At 39.0% G+C, this 25,851-nt stretch overlaps 1 protein-coding gene across 5 annotated transcripts in view; it reads right to left on the bottom strand.

Moving 5' to 3' along the window:
- Window positions 1–25,851, bottom strand: part of Hecw1 (HECT, C2 and WW domain containing E3 ubiquitin protein ligase 1) — a 414,282-nt gene that overhangs the window by 131,976 nt on the left and 256,455 nt on the right. For all 5 annotated transcript variants that reach the window (XM_087590135.1, XM_087590133.1, NM_001440089.1 and 2 more), the window contains 2 exon segments: window positions 24,869–24,990; window positions 22,081–22,266 (listed from right to left, as the gene is read on the bottom strand). In XM_087590135.1, the coding sequence (XP_087446261.1) occupies window positions 22,081–22,266; window positions 24,869–24,990 (308 nt within the window).

Below are 25,851 nucleotides of genomic sequence, written 5' to 3'. Positions count from 1 at the left end.
GATAGCTTGTTGGTAAGGTGAGGTCCAGCTTGTCTCCACTAGGTCATCTTCATGTGAATCCGGTGGTTATACGGTTTTGTTCTAGGGATATTTCATTTTTTTAATAACGGTTTTAGCTGACATTCATGGAGAGAATGAATCCTTAGAACTGTGCCACTAGTGAAAGGAAATCCTGTCTAGAGTATGTTTCTTTACAAAGCTGTGTCACACCATCCTTTGGGCCCTCTGCTGGAAAAGTAGAATCAAGTCTCAAATAATGCCTTTTAAATTGTATCCTCTAGTATTATAGATGTAGGACAGTACTGTATCATACCTCTGTGGATGTAAAATAGCTTGTACCTGCTTTATGACACGTAGTAGTGACCGTGCTTTATCAGAGCTGTTTTTAATGATGTTGCTCAGAATGTTTTCTTTCCAGATGATGATTGAGAAGCTAATTAAAAAAAATGGTGCCAGGTACCACAAGAGTAACAGAACTGTGCTGTTTTCTCGGGTTTTGTTTTTTTACTTTTTTTTTTTTAATGGAGTGTGCTCGATGTCTCTACAGTTTTGTTCAGATGACTGCAGAACCTGGAAAAGCTGTTGCTGCTGTTGATGCATAACACACTGCTATTATTGGTCTTTTTATATAAATATAAATATATATATACAGATATATAATTTGAATTTTTTGAAACTTTAGCTGTGCTGTCAACTTTGGAAAAAAGTATCCCCGTTTACTGTGTTGAGTTGGCACTGTACAGAAATTAACAGCCATATTGGTCTAGAAATGTTGAACTTAAGTTTTTTCCATTTGTACAGGGGTAACACACTGTATTAAATATGTAAGGTCTTATCCACGTGGGTTTGATTACAAAAACTAATAAAGTATTCTCTAACTTTAAAAAAAAAAAGATTTGGGCCAGCGGAGAATAAGCCTTGTAAAAAGGGACAAGGTAATGGTAGAATATTTTTTGTGTATGTGTTTAGAGTTATGCTAAAATCTAGAGGAGCAAAGGTAATTCACATAGATGATTTTAGTCTTTGGACCTTGATTAGAGATAGTTTAACCCTGGAAATGAGAGAGAGCATCGGTTTCAGAAAAACAGTTCTCTCCCCTGTCCAGGATGGTTTGACGAAAGAGAAGGAAATGAACATAAGCTGTTTCAGAGTTCTCCTAGGGACAGGAGGAGGTTGGGAAACATCCTGCCTCCTTTCTGGCTCTTACTGGAAGAATGCTTAATTCTGGTTCTGGGTCCCCGAGGTAGGGTATCTGGGTCCCTTTGGTGGCACATCTAGTTCTCTTCCCTCTCTTGTCTATTGTTTACCCTTGGCGCGCCAATCTGTCCATGTCTGTCAGTTTGTGTCTGTGTTTTCATTTCCTTACTTGATTGTTGCTCTGTGTTTCATGTTCGAAAGAAAAAATGGTTAAAACTTTATCTGCTGGTCATTCACCCCTTAATTTAGTTTTAACTCATTTCAGAAAAAGGCAATCTCAATTTGCACAACTGATAAGTTGCCCTGCGCCTGTAGCTGGGAGTCAAGCACAGTCGGGCCCACAGCTTATCAGTTCTGTGGTAAGGGAGTTGATGATTGTTTCTCCTAGAAAAATCTCTGTGACTGTATGTATTGGGCTCAGCAGGTGACAAGGTGCTCCTCCTGAAATTACAGTTAGAAAAAGTAAGAAAAATTTGTCTAGTCTAAAAGTATAACATGTGTGGCCACTCATTTCATGTTTGTTTCTGACTACTCTTAAATGTATAAATATACTCTGCATATCTTGGTTATAGATCATTGGCTTATAAATTATTGGGTATATGATTAAAAATTCGTAACATTGGTAACAGAAAGTTGGCTTAAAACTGGTAACTCAGTTGGGATCATTCTAGGCAACAACACATGGTGTGAGCCACCTAAGGAAACAAGTCTATAGTTACCCCAAAATTGGGATAATATTTTATGTAATTTTTGTCCTAGAAACCAGACTTATAAAAGATAAGATTTAAAATAATGAGGTGTTAAAAGCTGCACCATCATGCATTCATATATAAGAACTGGCAGCCAAACTTTGTAATGTGAAAGTAACGAACTTGGTGTTGATTTTAGAGAGAATGGATTGTTTGCACGCTTAAGAATTGGTTTTGCTTTCCAAAATTATGATTGTACTCTAATATTGCAAAAAGAAACTTTAAAAATATAGTTAAACTGCCAATGTTCCATTAGCTGCAGTTTGCAATTCAATCATAAGCTCAAGATTTTAACTCACCCATATTTGTAATTAAGAAAAAAATCAGGCAAGGACATTATTGCAAGATTTATGAAAGGTTAATGAAACTAGGAACTTATGGGAGCATTACAACCTGGCTTACCTAGTCCAGCAGCCATTCCAAAAATATGCATAAAATTTTTATATATTTAAAAGATTTTTTAGTACTATTCCTTTGCATCTTCATGATTGTAAAAGGTTCGCATTTAGCATATCTGCTTGTAATTTTAAAGAACACATTGGAAACTTTTGCCACAGGGAATGGCTAATAGCCCTTCATTATATAAACTATTTGTTGCTGTTTCAATACAAGAGGTTAGGACTTTCAATCCTTTAGTGTATAATATTTATTATATGGATAGTATTTTATTAGCTGACCCTGCTGAAGGAGTTTTACCACAAGGTTTTGTTCCTTTACAATGAGCTTTAAAATTTTGGGGAGTAGTTGTTGTTCCAGAAAAGATTCAAAGACAATAGTCTTTTCAATATTTGGGACATCAGTTATACCTAAACAAATTGTGGCACAGAAAATTCAAATAAGAAAAGATAGTTTACTTACTTTAAATTATTTTTAAAAGCTTCTAGGAGATGTTAATTGGCTAAGACCTCACCCTAAGCTCACCACAGGAGAACTTAAGCCTCTGTTTGATATTCTCAAGGGAGATGCAAATCCTAATTCCCCTCAACAATTATCTGATGAGGGAGGGACAAATAGCTTTGCCTAAAGTAGAGGATGCTACTATTCAACACAGATACATTATATAGACCATGATTAGTTGTCTGTTTGCACTCACAGCAGCCCTTTAGCAAAAGGACCCATTAATGTGGACTCATCTTTTTTCATCTCCAAAGAAAGTTTTAACACCCTGTTCTGAAGCTGCTGCTGTGTTAATACATAATTACAGGTTAGAATCACAAAAGTATTTTGGGAAAGATCCTGATGAAATAATTATCCCTTATTCCAAACAGCAATTAAATTGGTTATTGCAGAATACTGATACTTGGCCTATTGTATGTGCAAAATTATCAGGCAAAATTGATAATCATTATCCAAAAGACAAGTTGTTACCATTTGCCTCTATACATGCTTTTGTATTTACTGTAAATTTGTACACACAACCAATAGAGAAAGCACCAGCTGTATTTACAGCTGGCTCATCTAATAGGAAAGGAGCATCTGTAATTGGGCCACATATTTATTCTCCTGACTTTCTCCCTGTTTCAGCACAGATAATTGAATTGCTTGCTGTAGCCACTGTTTTTGAAATGTTGAAAAAAAATTAAGTTTTTGATTTGCAATTGCTTGAAACTTTTCTTAAGATACTGCTAATTCTCAAATTTTGCAATCATTTATGCAAATACAACTTAATTTAAGAGGATGTACTGTTCCCTACTTTGTAGGACATATAAGAGCTGACCAGACCCCTTAGTAAGGGCAGTGCCACAGGACATTTGCATTCCAGGCAGACGATAGGCCTTACACAGGAGCAATTAGCCAAAGAATCTCATTTTTTTATATCATCAAAATAGTAAGAGCTTGAGACAACAATTTAATATTTCTAGAAAATGTGCACATCAAATTGTAAAATTTCAATTTCTTCCTGTACCACATAATGGTGTTAACCTCAAGGGCTCCCACCTATTCAATTATGGCGAATGGATGATAATCATATTTCTGATTTTGGAAAATTAAAATATGTACATGTGACTACTGACACCTTTTTAGGCTTTCTTGTTACAACTGCTTTAACTACTGTAATTAGTTATTGCCTATGTTTCTCTACGCTGGGTGTTCCAAATCAGATTAAAACAGATAATGGAACTGGCTATTGCAGTCAAGCATTTGAGACATTTGTCAACAATTTAATGTTACCCATATTACTGGGATTCCTTATACTCCTTAAGGACAAGGTATTGTGGAACTTTAGAACAATATTTTCATAAAATAAAAAGGGAGAGAATTATATCCCTGTATACCACAAATTTATTTAAATCATGTTCTTTTTATTTAAAATTTTAAAACGTGGATGCCAAGGAACTCTGCTGAGTGTCTATGGCACCCTACAACTAGGCATACTGATGCCTAGGTGAAATGGAAGGATTCACTTCCTGGCCTATGGCATGATCTTGATCTGTCATATGATCTGCAGGATACTGAAGGAGCGTGCTAGCTGCCAGAGTGACAGGTGAGACATGCTGATGCTAGGACAAAGAACAATGTTGACCTGTGAGCTTTCTGAGTCCCCTGACAATGGTGACAGGGAAGCTGTATTGGATATATGTTCCTGACCCACCTTTGTGTGCCTATATCCCAGATTGGACAAGCTGCCTTGCTTCAAGCTTTTAGACTTGTGGGACAGAACATGGAGACTGTGGAAACTGCCTTCAAAACATTCATCAAACAAGAAAAGTTATAATGACTCTTCTCTTTCCTTTTATGTGACCAGTTATTCTGACTCAATCATGGACTAGCCTAGAAATGAATCCAATACTGGAAAAAAGAAAATGATAGTCTTGATTTGGAAGGCTGGTTCTGGACATTACCAGAGACATATTTGAAACTTGACAGCTGCCTTATATGAAGTTATATTTGCAGTGGATAAAATTAGGACAGAATCCATTTGAACAAATGTAAGTGCATGTGTTAAGGCTCCTAATCTTTAATTAATTGGTTATGTTAACATTACTTTTGTTTCTTCTACGATATTTAATGTAAGCTATGCTATGTTGATTGTATACTTTCTAATTGTGTTAGTGTATTGAAATCTGGCAGCAGCTCTCTGCTCCCAGACCCGGTGAGAGAGAGACCCAACTGCCTGGTCAGGTGGGCACTCCTGAGGCTGCAGAGCGGAAGAGACCAACAACACTGCTCACCCCTGCCCACATCCCTGGCCCAAGAGGAAACTGTATAAGGCCTCTGGGCTCCCGTGGAGGAGGGCCCAGGAGCAGCAGGACACCTGCCTGAGACACCACCGGAACCGGAAAGAAACAGACCGGATAAACAGTTCTCTGCACCCAAATCCCGTGGGAGGGAGAGCTAAACCTTCAGAGAGGCAGACAAGCCTGGGAAACCAGAAGAGACTGCTCCCTGCACACACATCTCGGACGCCAGAGGAAAAAGCCAAAGACCATCTGGAACCCTGGTGCACTGAAGCTCCCGGAAGGGGCGGCACAGGTCTTCCTGGTTGCTGCCGCTGCAGAGAGCCCCTGGGCAGCACCCCACGAGCGAACCTGAGCCTCGGGACCACAGGTAAGACCAAATTTTCTGCTGCAAGAAAGCTGCCTGGTGAGCTTGGGACACACGGAAGCAGAATTTCTCTAGGACCGGGCACGTTCTGTGTTTACCGGAAGTCCCACACCCGCGGATCCCGGCCCGCAGCAGCTCTCTGCTCCCAGACCCGGTGAGAGAGAGACCCAACCGCCTGGTCAGGTGGGCACTCCTGAGGCTGCAGAGCGGAAGAGACCAACAACACTGCTCACCCCTGCCCACATCCCTGGCCCAAGAGGAAACTGTATAAGGCCTCTGGGCTCCCGTGGAGGAGGGCCCAGGAGCAGCAGGACACCTGCCTGAGACACCACCGGAACCGGAAAGAAACAGACCAGATAAACAGTTCTCTGGACCCAAATCCCGTGGGAGGGAGAGCTAAACCTTCAGAGAGGCAGACAAGCCTGGGAAACCAGAAGAGACTGCTCCCTGCACACACATCTCGGACGCCAGAGGAAAAAGCCAAAGACCATCTGGAACCCTGGTGCACTGAAGCTCCCAGAAGGGGCGGCACAGGTCTTCCTGGTTGCTGCCGCTGCAGAGAGCCCCTGGGCAGCACCCCACGAGCGAACCTGAGCCTCGGGACCACAGGTAAGACCAAATTTTCTGCTGCAAGAAAGCTGCCTGGTGAACTCAAGACACAGGCCCACAGGAACAGCTGAAGACCTGTAGAGAGGAAAAACTACACGCCCGAAAGCAGAACACTCTGTCCCCATAACTGACTGAAAGAGAGGAAAACAGGTCTACAGCACTCCTGACACACAGGCTTATAGGACAGTCTAGCCACTGTCAGAAATAGCAGAACAAAGTAACACTAGAGATAATCTGATGGCGAGAGGCAAGCGCAGGAACCCAAGCAACAGAAACCAAGACCTCATGGCATCATCGGAGCCCAATTCTCCCACCAAAACAAACATGGAATATTCAAACACACCAGAAAAACAAGATCTAGTTTCAAAATCATATTTGATCATGATGCTGGAGGACTTCAAGAAAGACATGAACACACTTAGGGAAACACAGGAAAACATTAATAAACAAGTAGAAGCCTACAGAGAGGAATTGCAAAAATCCCTGAAAGAATTCCAGGAAAACACAATCAAACAGTTGAAGGAATTAAAAATGGAAATAGAAGCAATCAAGAAAGAACACATGGAAACAACCCTGGATATAGAAAACCAAAAGAAGAGACAAGGAGCTGTAGATACAAGCTTCACCAACAGAATACAAGAGATGGAAGAGAGAATCTCAGGAGCAGAAGATTCCATAGAAATCATTGACTCAACTGTCAAAGATAATGTAAAGCAGAAAAAGCTACTGGTCCAAAACATACAGGAAATCCAGGAGTCAATGAGAAGATCAAACCTAAGGATAATAGGTATAGAAGAGAGTGAAGACTCCCAGCTCAAAGGACCAGTAAATATCTTCAACAATCATAGAAGAAAACTTCCCTAACCTAAAAAAAGAGATACCCATAGACATACAAGAAGCCTACAGAACTCCAAATAGATTGGACCAGAAAAGAAACACCTCCCGTCACATAATTGTCAAAGCACCAAACGCACAAAATAAAGAAAGAATATTAAAAGCAGTAAGGGAAAAAGGTCAAGTAACATATAAAGGGAGACCTATCAGAATCACACCAGACTTCTCGCCAGAAACTATGAAGGCCAGAAGATCCTGGACTGATGTCATACAGACCCTAAGAGAACACAAATGCCAGCCCAGGTTACTGTATCCAGCAAAACTCTCAATTAACATTGATGGAGAAACCAAGATATTCCATGACAAAACCAAATTTACACAATATCTTTCTACAAATCCAGCACTACAAAGGATAATAAATGGTAAAGCCCAACATAAGGAGGCAAGCTATACCCTAGAAGAAGCAAGAAACTAATCGTCTTGGCAACAAAACAAAGAGAATGAAAGCACACAAACATAACCTCACATCCAAATATGAATATAAAGGGAAACAATAATCACTAATCCTTAATATCTCTCAATATCAATGGCCTCAACTCCCCAATAAAAAGACATAGATTAACAAACTGGATACGCAACGAGGACCCTGCATTCTGCTGCCTACAGGAAACACACCTCAGAGACAAAGACAGACACTACCTCAGAGTGAAAGGCTGGAAAACAACTTTCCAAGCAAATGGTCAGAAGAAGCAAGCTGGAGTAGCCATTCTAATATCAAATAAAATCAATTTCCAACTAAAAGTCATCAAAAAAGATAAGGAAGGACACTTCATATTCATCAAAGGAAAAATCCACCAAGATGAACTCTCAATCCTAAATATCTATGCCCCAAATACAAGGGCACCTACATACATAAAAGAAACCTTACTAAAGCTCAAAACACACATTGCACCTCACACAATAATAGTGGGAGATTTCAACACCCCACTCTCATCAATGGACAGATCATGGAAACAGAAATTAAACAGTGATGTCGACAGACTAAGAGAAGTCATGAGCCAAATGGACTTAACAGATATTTATAGAACATTCTATCCTAAAGCAAAAGGATATACCTTCTTCTCAGCTCCTCATGGCACTTTCTCCAAAATTGACCATATAATTGGTCAAAAAACGGGCCTCAACAGGTACAGAAAGATAGAAATAATCCCATGCGTGCTATCGGACCACCACGGCCTAAAACTGGTCTTCAATAACAATAAGGGAAGAATGCCCACATATACGTGGAAATTGAACAATGCTCTACTCAATGATAACCTGGTCAAGGAAGAAATAAAGAAAGAAATTAAAAACTTTTTAGAATTTAATGAAAATGAAGATACAACATACCCAAACTTATGGGACACAATGAAAGCTGTGCTAAGAGGAAAACTCATAGCGCTGAGTGCCTGCAGAAAGAAACAGGAAAGAGCATATGTCAGCAGCTTGACAGCACACCTAAAAGCTCTAGAACAAAAAGAAGCAAATACACCCAGGAGGAGTAGAAGGCAGGAAATAATCAAACTCAGAACTGAAATCAACCAAGTAGAAACAAAAAGGACCATAGAAAGAATCAACAGAACCAAAAGTTGGTTCTTTGAGAAAATCAACAAGATAGATAAACCCTTAGCCAGACTAACGAGAGGACACAGAGAGTGCGTCCAAATTAACAAAATCAGAAATGAAAAGGGAGACATAACTACAGATTCAGAGGAAATTCAAAAAATCATCAGATCTTACTATAAAAGCCTATATTCAACAAAACTTGAAAATCTGGAGGAAATGGACAATTTCCTAGACAGATACCAGGTATCGAAGTTAAATCAGGAACAGATAAACCAGTTAAACAACCCCATAACTCCTAAGGAAAGAGAAGCAGTCATTAAAGGTCTCCCAACCAAAAAGAGCCCAGGTCCAGACGGGTTTAGTGCAGAATTCTATCAAACCTTCATAGAAGACCTCATACCAATATTATCCAAACTATTCCACAAAATTGAAACAGATGGAGCCCTACCAAATTCCTTCTACGAAGCCACAATTACTCTTATACCTAAATCACACAAAGACACAACAAAGAAAGAGAACTTCAGACCAATTTCCCTTATGAATATCGACGCAAAAATACTCAATAAAATTCTGGCAAACCGAATTCAAGAGCACATCAAAACAATCATCCACCATGATCAAGTAGGCTTCATCCCAGGCATGCAGGGATGGTTTAATATACGGAAAACCATCAACGTGATCCATTATATAAACAAACTGAAAGAACAGAACCACATGATCATTTCATTAGATGCTGAGAAAGCATTTGACAAAATTCAACACCCCTTCATGATAAAAGTCCTGGAAAGAATAGGAATTCAAGGCCCATACCTAAACATAGTAAAAGCCATATACAGCAAACCAGTTGCTAACATTAAACTAAATGGAGAGAAACTTGAAGCAATCCCACTAAAATCAGGGACTAGACAAGGCTGCCCACTCTCTCCCTACTTATTCAATATAGTTCTTGAAGTTCTAGCCAGAGCAATCAGACAACAAAAGGAGATCAAAGGGATACAGATCGGAAAAGAAGAGGTCAAAATATCATTATTTGCAGATGACATGATAGTATATTTAAGTGATCCCAAAAGTTCCACCAGAGAACTACTAAAGCTGATAAATAACTTCAGCAAAGTGGCTGGGTATAAAATTAACTCAAATAAATCAGTTGCCTTCCTCTATACAAAAGAGAAACAAGCCGAGAAAGAAATTAGGGAAACGACACCCTTCATAATAGACCCAAATAATATAAAGTACCTCGGTGTGACTTTAACCAAGCAAGTAAAAGATCTGTACAATAAGAACTTCAAGACACTGAGGAAAGAAATTGAAGAAGACCTCAGAAGATGGAAAGATCTCCCATGCTCATGGATTGGCAGGATTAATATAGTAAAAATGGCCATTTTAGCAAAAGCAATCTACAGATTCAATGCAATCCCTATCAAAATACCAATCCAATTCTTCAAAGAACAATATGCAAATTCATCTGGAATAACAAAAAACCCAGGATAGCTAAAGCTATCCTCAACAATAAAAGGACTTCAGGGGGAATCACTATCCCTGAACTCAAGCAGTATTACAGAGCAATAGTGATAAAAACTGCATGGTATTGGTACAGGGACAGACAGATAGACCAATGGAATAGAATTGAAGACGCAGAAATGAACCCACACACCTATGGTCACTTGATTTTTGACAAAGGAGCCAAAACCATCCAATGGAAAAAAGATAGCATTTTCAGCAAATGGTGCTGGTTCAACTGGAGGGCAACATGTAGAAGAATGCAGATCGATCCATGCTTATCACCCTGTACAAAGCTTAAGTCCAAGTGGATCAAGGACCTCCACATCAAACCAGACACACTCAAACTAATAGAAGAAAAACTAGGGAAACATCTGGAACACATGGGCACTGGAAAAAATTTCCTGAACAAAACACCAATGGCTTATGCTCTAAGATCAAGAATCGACAAATGGGATCTCATAAAACTGCAAAGCTTCTGTAAGGCAAAGGACACTGTGGTTAGGACAAAACGGCAACCAACAGATTGGGAAAAGATCTTTACCAATCCTACAACAGATAGAGGCCTTATATCCAAAATATACAAAGAACTCAAGAAGTTAGACCGCAGGGAAACAAATAACCTTATTAAAAATGGGGTTCAGAGCTAAACAAAGAATTCACAGCTGAGGAATGCCGAATGGCTGAGAAACACCTAAAGAAATGTTCAACATCTTTAGTCATAAGGGAAATGCAAATCAAAACAACCCTGAGATTTCACCTCACACCAGTGAGAATGGCTAAGATCAAAAACTCAGGTGACAGCAGATGCTGGCGAGGATGTGGAGAAAGAGGAACACTCCTCCATTGTTGGTGGGATTGCAGACTGGTACAACCATTCTGGAAATCAGTCTGGAGGTTCCTCAGAAAATTGGACATTGAACTGCCTGAGGATCCAGCTATACCTCTCTTGGGCATATACCCAAAAGATGCCTCAACATATAAAAGAGACACGTGCTCCACTATGTTCATCGCAGCCTTATTTATAATAGCCAGAAGCTGGAAAGAACCCAGATGCCCTTCAACAGAGGAATGGATACAGAAAATGTGGTACATCTACACAATGGAATATTACTCAGCTATCAAAAACAACGAGTTTATGAAATTCGTAGGCAAATGGTTGGAACTGGAAAATATCATCCTGAGTGAGCTAACCCAATCACAGAAAACATAAATGGTATGCACTCATTGATAAGTGGCTATTAGCCCAAATGCTTGAATTACCCTAGATCCCTAGAACAAACGAAACTCAAGACGGATGATCAAAATGTGAATGCTTCACTCCTTCTTTAAATGAGGAAAAAGAATACCCTTGGCAGGGAAGGGAGAGGCAAAGATTAAAACAGAGACTTAAGGAACACCCATTTAGAGCCTGCCCCACATGTGGCCCATACATATACAGCCACCCAATTAGACAAGATGGATGAAGCAAAGAAGTGCAGACCGACAGGAGCCGGATGTAGATCGCTCCTGAGAGACACAGCCAGAATACAGCAAATACAGAGGCGAATGCCAGCAGCAAACCACTGAACTGAGAATAGGTCCCCTATTGAAGGAATCAGAGAAAGAACTGGAAGAGCTTGAAGGGGCTCGAGACCCCAAAAGTACAACAATGCCAAGCAACCAGAGCTTCCAGGAACTAAGCCACTACTTAAAGACTATACATGGACTGACCCTGGACTCTGACCCCATAGGTAGCAATGAATATCCTAGTAAGAGCACCAGTGGAAGGGGAAGCCCTGGGTCCTGCTAAGACTGAACCCCCAGTGAACTAGTCTATGGGGGGAGGGCGGCAATGGGGGGAGGGTTGGGAGGGGAACACCCATAAGGAAGGGGAGGGGGGAGGGGGATGTTTGCCCGGAAACCGGGAAAGGGAATAACACTTGAAATGTATATAAGAAATACTCAAGTTAATAAAAAAAAAAAAAAAAGAAAACACCAAACAAATGGAGAAAAAAAAAAAAAAGAAATCTGGCATGTGTGTTATGATGATCTGTCAGTCAGCCTGTGAGTATTACAGAACCTTGGTATTCTGAAAAATGATTGCAGATACTAGCAGCAGTGAGTCAGGCTTTAAGCAGAAGTAAGAGGGTAGCAGGCTTGATCATTCTTGGTCTAGCAGCTCTAATTACATTAAGAGCTCGCACCACTGCTTCTGCAATTGCTTTAACACAAGAAGTTAAGACAGCTACTTTTGTTAATCATTTAGCAAAAAATGTTACTAATGCTCTGAGTATTCAAGAGGAGTTAGATAGACATTTGGAACAACTGATTGATGTTCTTTATGATACAATTAAAATTATTGGAGAGGAGCTTCAGAGTTTAAGAGTAAGAAGCCATCTCGAGTGTTATGCTAAATACCAATGGATTTGTGTTACTTCTAGAATTTACAATGATAGTCACCAAAGTTGGGGAAAAGTTCAGACACTTGCAGGGTATTTGACATAAGTCTAACGCCTCTCTGGATGTTTTACCTTTGCATACCGAGATTATGAATTTAAAGAGTGCTGTTCCACTGAGTTTTAATGCTGCAGGCATTGCTGATTGAAAGATAGAGTTTTAAATTAGCTCAAACTCAGCAACAGGATCTGACTCAGGAAGACAGATTGTTAAAAATGCAGGAGAACTGGTTCAGGAGACTGACCCTCTTGCTTACCACCGGACTGAGTAAATGAGTAATGGGTTTTGTTCTGCCCCTGTGATGTTTGTTCAAGTCCCCTTTGTGCCCTCCAGCCATTGTGTCCTGTAGAGAGTATTCCAGGAAACCGGATGGCCAAGCCTTTCCAGATGTGTTTCAGATGCAGATGCCTCATCAACTCTGACAAACATTTACCCTAAAGGACAATCAAGATCTGTTCTCAGGAGAATGCTTGACCTTTCCTCTCATTTAAACCCTAGAGTCTTAAGAACAATTCTGTGACTTTGAGAGTTTCCTCTTGTGACATTTTGGTATTTCCTTTTGACATCCCCCCACTCCTGGAGCTTGTGACTTCTTCCTTTAAAAAGCCCTTCTCCCAGCCACTCGGTTGGACACCTCTGTCTCCTGTGTGGGATTCGTGTCTCCCGGAGATCTCTGTAATAAACCTTACCTTTGCTTATTACATCCAAAATGGTCTCTCTGTGTCTGAGGTCCGAGACTTCCCGAGACTTGAGTAAGGGTCTCTCTTCGGGGATCTTTCACTGATAAAATTATTCACGGCTTAAAGTCAGTATTTCCATCTTCAAGAATGGCTTATATGGCTTGATCCTGTTAGCCTTTCTTGTCCTGGGAATACTTCTATTCTAGCCCATTGTGATAAAACTTGCCTTTAACAACATTAATATGTTGGCAGCCAGAATACATGGTTTGAAACTAAAAACTGGATCCCCAAACAGAGTCATTAATTTAACAGGCTGTTAGTCGATAACAGGTAAGTTTCTGTACAGTGCCTTACCAACCTAATACAGAATAGCATTGCTTTTGAAAGTACATACTGCAGGACAGGTAAGTAAGGCATTTTTGTCAGAACAATCCAAGACAGATGCAGTCTTGATTATGAAGTAAAAAAAGAGGAAAACGTGGACAACTTTGGTGCCACTTATAGAAATTATGGCAAGTACTTGTCACTGGGCTGGGAGGAGGAAGTAGGATCAAATGAGAATATTCACATTTGGGCTAATGCAAAGATCAAAGTAAACACAGCCAAGGAATGTGTGACTTCTCTTTTGTCTTGATAATCCTGATAATCCCCAGACCCAGTGACTCTGGGGACTTTGTTTATAGCCTTGTTTGATTACTACCTGGTATGGTCTCTATTCCTTGCCTTGCTTGATCACTTTGTGTTTTATCTGAGAACTGACCCTATTCTTTGAATGTACCTACACTGATATAAAAGCAGACTGGAAAAAAGTCAAGCTGCTTCAGCCTCAGCACTGACTGGAGTCATGTTATAATATTGTCTAATTGTCCTTTTCTTTTCAATCCTCACTCCCTTGAACTGGCTTGGTCAAACAGGTTATTCAATTGTATGGTTTATAATAATTCAGTACCCTTTGTTGCTAGATCTGCTCCTTTTCAATATAGCATTTGTTTTAGTAAATAATGCAGAAGAAAAAATGAATGGGTTACAAATAAGAAAATAAGTCAAAGTATTCCTATTAATAGATCTGATTCTAAACACAAGCAATCGTAAAGACTCAACCAGAACTTCTTACAGCTGATAAACACATTCAGCAAAATCGTGGGAACAAAAGTAATCCCCTTATATAGCCTCCTTATATAACAATAACAATTATACCAAAATAAATCAGATAAACAATGGTGTCCATAATACCCACTGCATATGCTGCCACAAATACAAAGACTTGAGAATAAACCTAATAAAGGAAACAAAAGCTCTCTACAGTAAAAGCTTTAAGACATTGAATAAAGAAAAGTTCTTGCAAGTACTATAGTTTACTACATTAATTATTTTGTTCATTAAGCATGGCTTTTGATTATACAAATTTCAGACTATAAAGATTGTTAGAATTATGTTTAATTTTGAAATTTCTGAGAATCCTTAGGAACACTGACTTTTTATGCCTGAATCTCAAAAAGTAGAATGAATGACAGAATTAGAAACAATGAGAAATGTTTTTTCATCTAAATGTATCATTGTTATTGAATAAATGGGGATTTAAACATTTTATTTTTTGAAGATTTTATACATAATTATGGCATTTACATAACTCTCACCCCTTCCTCTGTCCCTCCACCTCCTCTCCTGTCTCCCCACTCCCTCTTTAATTCATGACCCCTTATTTTTCAATTATTTTGGTTTTTATGCTTATTTGTTTGTATTTCACTTGTGTTATATATATATTTTGCATATATACATACACATAAACATATATATGTGCATATATATGCATATATATATGTACTTATGTGTGCCGGGTGTCTATAGGGTTAAAAAAGGCTGTTGGATCCCTTAGAACTGGAGTTATGGATGGCTGTGATCCACCAGAATAGAGAAATAATCCCAAGACAACACTAGAGGCATTTAAATCTTGGGACTTACCAACAGCCATTTAACTGTACTTCAGGCCCACTCAAGGAGAAAGAACTCATTCCTGGTACTGAAAACGTAGCCAACTACTCAGAGTTGGTGAGGTCATAGATCCTAGAGGAGAACATCCTACCTTCTACTTTTCTATTTGTGGTCTATGTACTTATTTGTATATCATAGATATATGTAGCCCTCACCCCTCATCAAAGAAACAGTTTTTGCAAAAGATGGAGACAATTACAGAAAGCCACAACTGCTTAAAATATAGAAAATTGACTTGGGATATGAACCCTAATTGATACAAGCACAATCCCTATACCTAAGGTTCAGGGAACTTCATGGAAAATGGGATAGAGAGCTTGTATGAGCCAGATTGTGATGTCTTCAGTGAGATAATATCTTCTCTCTATGACAGGAAAGTCTGCATAAAGAAGACCTTCTCATTGACAACACTACCTGACATCCCAGCATAGATTGGGGAAACCTTCAGGGCCCTCTAGACGAAGAGCAACAGGAAACTAATGGCTACTCAAAGAGGGAAACTCAATATTTTCCAGAGATGAGCTCACTGATAAGCTATTCAATCCGAGTCTTTACAGGCAGCAGAATCTAGCAAGTGCTCTCTCTCTGTCTCTGTCTCTGTCTGTCTCTGTCTCTGTCTCTCTCTCTCTGTGTGTGTGTGTGTGTGTGTGTGTGTCTGTGTGTGTGTGTGTGTGTGTGTGTGTGTGAGAGAGAGAGAGAGAGAGAGAGAGAGAGAGAGAGAGAGAGAGAGAATTAAAAAATAATAGGTCAGGAGAGAAAGTGGTCTGATTTTAGAATATATGAAAAATCAAAGAAGTAAATATTAAGAAAAAACTAATTTAATTTTAAAACCACTATTGAACTGAACAGAAAGTGTTTTTTTTTTTTTTTTTTTTTTGGAGCTGAGGACCGAACCCAGGGCCAAGCGCTCTACCACTGAGCTAAATCCCCAACCCCACAGAAAGTTTTTAAAAGAAAAAAAATACAAATGTCTGGTAGACACATTTAAAAAGTGCTCAACATCCTCAACTACCAGGTAAATAAAGATTAAAATGATTAATACTCTATTTTACTCCAGTCAGAATGGCTATTATCAGAAATACAAATGATAACAAGTGCTGACATTGGGGTGGTAAAGGCAAATTCTTGCTCTGTTTGTACATGTGTCAACCTGTGAAGCCATTCTGGAAATCATCTGGAGTGTTAAAAGGACCAACCAAGCAAAACAGTGAGATTGCATTCAGCTGTAAAGAAAAATGAGATCATGAAATCTGTAGTTTAACAGGTGGAATTGACAAAAATTATACTGCGGTAAGCTGTGCTCTGAAATAATAATGCCACCTGTATTATCTCGTATGAAAGAACCTAGTGTTGAATCTTTTGTTTTGGAATACATGTGAAAGTCAGGAAACATGGAATCCACCATTGGGGTAGATACACTGAGGGAGGAGGGAGAGCAGAACACAGATAAGATGACACACAGAGAGACTTAAGCAGAGAAGAAGTAAGGTGTGGGGAAATAAAGAGACGGAGAAAATGTTAAGCAAAACGAAGAGAGTATGACAAATCCACATGGAAATCAACTGTCCTGAAATCCAGTTCAAGATAAATATTAGGGGGTGGCAGAACATATGTGATATGGAAGAAATTAGAGGACTAGACACTAGAGGTTAAGGGTTTCAGAAGGCACAGTGTTGGGGATTAAGGAGGATAGGGTATGGAGTGGGTTAGTTAAAATTACAAATGTATGAAAGTGGCCTTATAGAGAGCCACTAGTTTGCAATTTAATTAAAATTATGAATAAAAAGCATTGAAATGGAGGTACCTTACAAAGGTATAGAATGCTGCTTCCGGAAGTCATGAAAAATAGACTTCAACTAGGGTATTAGACAAAACATGCCTACGTTCATCAAATGGTGTGTTAAGGATTATCGCATCTGGAGTATTTTATAGAGCAACGACTAAGTAATATCAGTAATGCGAGGATTTAAAAGTGACAAGAGTGTTGTAAAAATATAATAATCTGAATTTGACTGAAACATGAATAGATAAAAATTAAATGTATGAAATGCTTATATAAAAATTTAAGCAAACAAGTATCAGCTAAATCAAAAAAATGTTAAAAGTAGATTTTTATTATTCAAATACCCATTTAGAGGTTCATAAATTAAATGTTTCTTAGATTTGTGAATGTTGTATTTTTAGTAAAATTTCTTTTTTTTTAAAGATTTATTTGTTTATTATATACAAGTACACTACAGCTGTCTTTTTTTTTTTTTTTTTTTTTTTGGTTCTTTTTTTCGGAGCTGGGGATTGAACCCAGGGCCTTGCGCTTCCTAGTCAAGCGCTCTACCACTGAGCTAAATCCCCAACCCCTTTAGTAAAATTTCTTATAAATTGAGTTGATTACTGAGATAAAAGTTAGATAAATATTGAAGATTGTTGGTCTATACCAAACTACCTTAATAAATCTTGTACAGATTTATCATCATATCATAGATAATTTTATAAAGGTTATTTTTAAAGTTTATTTTTGACCCACAAAGACCAAAAATAATGCTCAATGAGTCTGCTTCCCTGAACACTTTATTATGAAACAGGATCTACTACATAGACACTCTCTAATTAATGATCTAATTAATTAGATCATAGGGACACACCATCATGCTAGACATAAATAATTTATTTTAGATTAGGAGAGTTTCATTTTTCATAGTTGATATTTGGTTCTTTAATTGATGTTAATATTTAATTTCAAGTATTTCCTCTGTTCTTTTATTCTTGTTTATTCTTCAGGGACTTCTACATGTAAGTCTTTCACCCCTATATAGATTTATTGGGGGCCACCTAAATGCTAGGCATTATTCTTGGCCTTGGGATTTCTCAAAGAATTAAAATAATGATTTCTACATTCTAGGAGCTCAATATTCTATTGACAATGGTAACTATTTTAATGCATGGTTTAAAGATGAAGGGAAAGCTACATTCCTTAGTTGGTTATGGGCGGGCCTTATATAGAAAGGATGAAAATGTTTTTGAGTCTTGCACTTTGGGGTCGTTTCCTTCATCGGTTGAAATCTGATCATTTCCTCCTGTCAAGTCGGGCACTATTTTTTATGTTCATAATATCCTGTCAGTGACATAGCTCTGTCTTCCTCCTTGATGAAATTCTGCTTATATTTATCCTGTGTATTTTATACTACCCCCAGAAAATTTTTAAATGTTTATTTTTAGCACATTTCTCTCTGCTTCCTCTCAACTAGTTTTCTGTTTCGGGCTTTTTCCTTTTGTTTAATAGTAGTCACTTTTCCCTCCAGCATTCTCTGAATAATAAGCAGTCATCTTTTAAAGATGTCTACCCTAGTGTCAGTGTCTCCTCTACCTTTTTCTTCAGAGGTTTAACAGTTTCATCAGAGGTCCTTCACCTCCTTGATTAGGTTTATTCCAAGATAGTTTATTTTCTTTGAGGCTATTGTTAATGGGGGCATGTCTATGATCTCTTTCTCTGTAAGTTTGTTGTTGGTATATGTGAAATCTATTGATCTGTGCAAATTGATTCTGTATCCTACCATATTGCATGCTCACTGATTAATAGAATAAATGTAGCAAAATGAACATTTTTCCAAAAGCTTCTTGTCCTTTCAATGTAATCCTGATCAAAATCTCCATTTTATTCTTCATAAAAAAGAAAAAAACCAATCTGTCTAAAAATTCATATGGAATCACAACAGCCCTAGGATAGCCAAAACAATTCCAATTAAAAACAAAACAAAACAAACCAATGCTGGAGGGATTACAATTTCATATCTTAACATGTTACAGAGCTATAGTAACAAAAACAATGTAGTGTGAAACAATAGCAAACATTTAGACCAAAAAAACCCAAAGACACAAATATGAATACACATAATTGCAGTGATGTAATATTTGACAAAAATGGAAAACATATGCTAGAGAAAAAACTTCAACAAATAGTGTTGGGAAAATGGATGCATGTCAACATGGAGAAGAGTAAAATTAGACCCATAGCTATCACCTTGTATAAAAACTAATTGCAAATGCATCACAGATCTCAGTGTGAAGCCTGAAACACTGAAACTACAAGAAGAAAACATAAACAGAACCCTACATGAGAAAGGACTTTCAAAATCAACCAAACAACCAACAAATATGGGCGGGGTGTCAGATGTTGTGGGGACAAAGAAACATTTGTTCACTCTTGGTAGGATTGTAGACCAGTGCATCCATTGTATACTTAAGTTTGAAGAATACCCAAAAACCTGAAAATAAATTACAACATGACCCAGCTATACCCATCCCAGAGGATTTGAAATTAATTCCGTAGACACTTGTTCAGCCACGTTTACTGCTGCTCTAGTCACAACAATTAGGAAACAGACAATCTAAGAGTCCTTCAGTTGAAGGATGAATACTGAAAATGGGGTAGGTAAACATATGACATACTATTCAGTTGTTAAAAAATGAAAATTGCAACTTAATGCATCAAACTAGAAAAGATCGTGTCGAATGAGGTAATACCAATCCAGAGAGATAAAGAGTACATGTTCTGTCTCATCAGAGACCCCATCTCCAAATCCTTAGATGTGAATACATATCCTGAAGTAACTGCAGAAATGAAGAAGGTAAAGAAAGAAAAGGACCACTGCCAGGGCGGACAGGTAGTGGAGCAGTAGAAAGGAGCATAGCAGTGTATACATGATCTGATGAAGGGAATTTTAAAAATGTGGGCTCTTATGAGTGAAGGGGAAGGCGATAAATATGGAAGATGAAGGGAGGAGGCTAAAATAACAGCTAAGATATTTGAAAAGGTCATAAGGAATCATATTATTAACTGTCTAAAATACTTATTCTCCCCTACACATAAGTAGATTTATAAATATTCATATGTAGTTTAAAGAGAAATTTCACTTCTGGGTGGCAAACACCTTCAGCTCCTTCAGTCCTTTCTCTAACTTCTCCATTTGGGACCCCATTCTCAGTCCAATGGTTGGCTGTGAGCATCCACTTCTGTATTTGTCAGGCTCTGGCAGAGCCTCTCAGGAGACAGCTATATCAGACTCCTGTCAGCTTGCACTTCTTGGCATCCACAATAGTGTCTGGGTTTGGTGGCTGCATATGGGATGGATCCCCAGGTGGGGCAGTCTCTGGGTGACCTTTCCTTCAGTCTCTGCTCCACACTTCTAAGAAGGACTAAAACATCTACACTTTGTTCTTCCTTCTTCTTGAGCTTGTGGTCTGTGAATTATATCTTGGGTATTCTGAGCTTTTGGGCTAATATCTACTTATCAGTGAGTGCATACTACGTGTGTTCTTTTGTAATTGGGTTGCTTCACTCATGATGATATTTTCTAGTTCCATCCATTTGCCTAACAATTTCATGAAGTCATTGTCCACTCCCCTGTTGAAGGACATCTGGGTTCTTTCCAGGTTCTGGCTATTACAAATAAGGCTGCTATGAACATAGTGGAACATGTGTCCTTGTTATACGTTGGAGCATTTTTTGGTTATATGTCCAGGAGTGGTATAGCTGGGTCCTCAGGTAGTACAATGTCTTTATCAATCCTATATCTGATAGATGGCTAATACCCAATATATAAAAAGAACTCAAGAGGTTAGACTCCAGAGAATCAAATAACCCTATTAAAAATGGGGTACAGGGCTAAACAGAGAATTCTTAACTGAGGAATATTGAATGGCCACAAAGCACCTAAAGAAATGTTTGGCATTCTTAGTCATTAGGGAAATGCAAGTCAAAATAACCCTGAGATTCTACCTAAAACCAGTCAGAATGGCTAAGATCAAAAACTCAGGTGACATCAGATGCTAGCGAGGATGTAGAGAAAGAGGAACACTCTTCCATTATTGGTGGGATTGCAACCTGGTACAACCACTCTGGAAATCACTCTGGTGGTTCCTCAGAAAATAAGACCACACTTCTTAATGCCACTCCCTAAGCATTCAGATATGAACCTATGGGAGCCATTTTTATTGAAACCACCATAGGAAGGACTATGAGGACTAGGAGGCATGGCTTAGCTGGAGTTGGTGTGGCCTTGGAGAAAATGTGTCACTGGCAGTGGGCTTTAAGGTTTCAAAGTTCATGCCAGCATCCTGTCCCCCCTCCAATCCCCCCACCCTACAGATCAGGATGTAGCTCTCAGCTACTTCTCCAGCCCCATGCCTGCCTACCTCCATGTCTGCTGCTTCCATGAAGATCATTGACTAAATCCCTGAAATTTTATGCAAGCCCCCAATTAAATACTCTCCTTTATAAGAGTTACCTTCACCATGTTATCTCTGAGCAACAGACTAGTGACAAATACAGAAGTATTAGGAGGAGTGGCCTTTTTGAAGGTGTGTTACTGGAGGCAGAAGTTAAGGTTGTGCAAAACTTGTGCCTTCCCAGTAGTTCCCAGTAACTATCCTTGCTAGGGATGTAAACTTCATGCTACTGCTCCAGCACCACGTCTGCTGCTATGTTTCCTGCCATGATGATCATGGGTTCTAACCCTGTGAAACCGTAAGTGTCAAATACTTTCTTTTTGGAAGTTGACTTGGTTATAGTAAAGTAACTAAGACACAGACCATTGAACAAAATCACTCAATGGAAAATTTAAAGGTGTAAAGTTGTACAGATGTCCTGGACCAAGCAGTATTTTGCTCCCTAGACAGCAGTGGCATGATTTGGCTTCTAGAAGGAAGAAGCTAAGAATGCTAAATATCTCATAAGGCATGGTATATGCTTTGTGCAATGAGTAAGAAACTTGTTGTGGAAGTCACTGCCTCCCTTCTTCCCAAGGTGCCAATATTACAGCTCTGAGACATATAAGCCCCCTTTCCCACAATCCTCCCCTTACTTTCTTCGTTATCTTCTGCATTGGGGAATGTTGGTGTTTGGGGAAAGCCCCATATATATTGATTATTCTCACCTTTCCCTGATGATCAGTTTTGATCTCCCAACCCCGGGGCAGTTCCAGCCGAGTATCTGCAAACATGTTGATGAAATTCACCAGGTCCCGGTTGTGCTGGTAGCGTTCAAAATTGCGAGCATCTCTTCGGACTTTCAAAATCATATGCTTCAGGCAAGTGCTACTTGTAAAAACCCTGTAGGCACTCTGAGATGGTTTGGGAGAAATGAAGGAAGAGTTTGTGATGTTAGAAAAGACAGAGTAAACACACTGAGGACTTGAACATGGTGTGAACACAACCTGGTATTGATTTGTGTAAGCTATAAAGGCAGGCTTTAGAAGCAGTGCTCAGCAAGGAAATATGCCCTCAACTCCTCCAGGCCTATCTGCCCAGCCAATTCTACCTGACCTTCAGGGTCTTCTTCCCAGTGTCAGTTACACTTGGACTCTCTCAGGCCTTACTGTATCTCCGAACATTGCTCTTCTCCTTCCCATTTCCTGACTGCAGGGCTATGCTTTTGATCCTTTTATTTATCTCACCCATTATAGTAGTTTATTGTAGTTAAAGTTGGACTTCAGAACCCCATCATTCTAATGAATCTTATATAACATCTTTGGGTGAGGGGACTAGAAGAAATGACGGCTGTTTTCAGACTTGCCAAGTTAGTCAAATTATAATTTTATGCTACATAGGCACCAAAGTTCTTGATGAAGCTATGTCTGATGTTGCAGTGGGGTGAGAACTCACATGCACCCATATACACAGTACTGTGATGAAAGAACACTGTAGGAGGCTAAAGAGGGTCGTCGACCTAGTGTTCCTCACACTCCCAAGGTCCACATGAAGCCCAGTATATAGAGCAGAGTATATCTGCAGTATCTGGCAAACTTGTCATCCTTTATGATTCCCCACTACCCCACTGCCTAAACCCTCATTTCCCTCTTTTCCAGTCACAGCCTCTGTCCTTGCATCAAATCACTGCACCTGCCTCACGGTCACCACTAATGCTGGCACCCAAATAACAACCACCCAGGATTTCTCGAGTCTCCATCTGTTATTCATCAATTGGCCATAGGCGATCCAAGCAGCATTAACTGTTTTCTCAGCATTCTCCCTGAGCTAAGCCATTTGTCCCTACTCCTTCAGCACCTCATTGAGCTTGGGGCTTTAATCGTTTTTTTTTTTTGCTTGATTGGTTGGATCAGCCTTTAGTCATGGACTCTCAGCACTTCTTGGAGACTCCGCTAGAGAAATGCTTTGTCAGACTACCCAGTCATCAGAGCTGGTCTCCCAGAGCACCATGGGCTTCTGCTGCCAGCTGAGTAGAATAGTGCCTTGCTGTTTGCCAGGCTGCTGAGGCTTCGTCATTTCTTCCATGTCTGCCATCCACAGTGAAGCCACTTGGCAGTCTTGGCTGCTGCATCCATCCTAACACACTGCCCCATTTGCTTGGTCTTCTTCCCATTCTCTTTAAACTTCCAAGACTCAATTCAGTCTTTGCCTCATGAGAGGCACTCTGCTCTCTCTCAGTTTGGACTCTGTCCTGTCATATCACATTGACACATGTGTCTCCGCAAAACAGACCTCGGCTGACACTTAGGTGTCTCCCTAATCTGTTTTGTGATTCCAGTCTCTGGCCCAAATTAAAAAAAAACTTGTGGAATAGAATTAATGAATGCTGTAATGCACAGTTTGGGAAAACATCCCTGAAAATTCAAGGAAAAAAAGTATATATGTGAAGCCAAATCACAAACAACACCAATACATTTTAAAACTGTATCAAAAGCTAACCTAGTTATTATTAGAGAAAGTATCTAAGATGTTTTTAATAAAGATGAGCTTATATAATGGTTATGAATGGGTAATATTTGTTAACTTTGTATTCTTGGTTTCTCTCTCTCTCTTTCTTTCTTTCCTTCTTTTTTTTAAATTAAGACCAATAAAAACAGCATGTATTTGTTTCCAAGGAATTTTCACTAACCTGATTCCAAAAAAGCCTTAGAAAGTTCTGTTGAGGTTTGGTCATGCTGTGTATTGTAATGCTAAGTGCAGGTCTTCAAGACCTGGAGTCTGCAGGCAGGCCCAAGTGATACTATGTGACCTCGCCTCCAAGTTATTTTTGATTGGCAGATAAAGATGCTGATAGCCAATAGGTGGGCAGAAAAGACATAGGTGGGGTTTAGGATTCCCAGGTTGGGGTTGGAGGAGAACCACAAGGAGAAGAAGACAGTGGAGGAGGAAGGAGAAGCCACCATGGGTTAGGTGAGCCATAAAAACATGGCCCAGAGGGCTGGCCAATTGGAGCATCCCAGATGAAACCTAGTAAGTAGGAATTTGGGGTTATTGATAGAAAAGTAGATTCTAATAGCCTAGAGGGTAGATATCTTCCCAGCTCTAGAGCTGATTAAGGATTATTGTAAATATAAAGGTTACATGTGTCTTTTATCTGGGAACTGAATGATCAAGGCTGGGTAGAAACCCTGAGGTAGCATTAAATAATTTCTACAACAGAAAGCAATAGAGATTCTTAATCATTCCTTTCTTATTGGGAGACTCACATAAATGAGCCATACATTTGAAAAAGTAAAGAGAAGGGCATATGGGAAAATTTGGAGGAAGAAAGAGAAAGGGGAAGAGGAAATGATGTAATTACAATCTCAGAAGATAAAATAAATAAAGAATTCCTTCTTTTCCCTGAGTAAATTTCACTGAGTAAAATTGTAGCCTCTTTATATTATTAAATGACCACAGAAAGCCCTACTTGGGTTTTCAGAAAGCCAGACCATCCTTTGTTTTAGGGGCACTCACATAATTGGCATGCAACACAGTGAAGAACTCAGGATTGGTGATGAACTTGACTGCTGGAGACTGCAGCAGCAAGGTGACCTTCTGTGAGTTGACAGGAGAAAGTGACCCTTCTCTCCTCAGATCTAGAAACATGAAGCAAAGTAATGGAATATGTTGTGAGAAAAGTCCTTCTGCATGAAGCATGTTTCTTCCCATAGCAGGGCACAGACTCCCACTCACACACAGCAGACACTTGCTTTTTCATAGTGACATGATGATATCAAGAACTTCAAGTGTTTCTTGTCTAAAATGCTTGATACCAAAAGTGCTTCAGATTTTTCCCAAATTCTAAAACATATACAGAATGAGGTATTTTATAGATGAGATACAAGCCTGGACATAAAATGTATGTATCTTCCATTTATACCTTAGAGCCTAGAGATAATGACACTTTTAAAAATCAGTTTCACATTATATTGCAACCTAAGTTCAAATTCATGATTTTCTGGTCTCTGTTCCCTAAGTATTGGGAGTAAAATCATGTGATATCATACCTCATTTAAAATTTTTATTTAAATATTTTAAATAATTTTATGCATGAACCTCAGAATTTTCCTTTTGTGGCATCATGTTGGCATACTAAATATTTTGGATTTTTTGGAGTATTTTAAATTTTGAGTTTTTAAAAGTTAGGAATCATTATTTCTTAATAATGTTTTTGTATAATTTCAACTACATTCAAATGTCCTCAATTCTCTTCCCTTTGTCTTTTTGTCTTGTTTTATTATAAATGTTACCTGTAATTAAGACAATTTACAGAAGTTTTCCCCTTCTATAAACACTCTCTGCTGAGGGATTTTAAAGCTCCTCTCTGCTTGAATTGGACCTTGCCTTGTGCTTTGTTTCATCTGGTACCACAAGGTACAACATGTGAATTCTGAGATGGGGCCCTAGCACTTGTATCTCTGTCTCTTTTCTGTCCCCATGTTCACTAATGGAAAAAG

Source organism: Rattus norvegicus, chromosome 17 (assembly GCF_021556685.1).
Source record: "Rattus norvegicus strain SHRSP/BbbUtx chromosome 17, alternate assembly SHRSP_T2T, whole genome shotgun sequence".
NCBI lineage: Eukaryota > Metazoa > Chordata > Mammalia > Rodentia > Muridae > Rattus > Rattus norvegicus.
The sequence above is the reverse complement of the archived record's forward strand: the minus strand, read 5'-3'. Positions and strand labels throughout refer to the sequence as shown.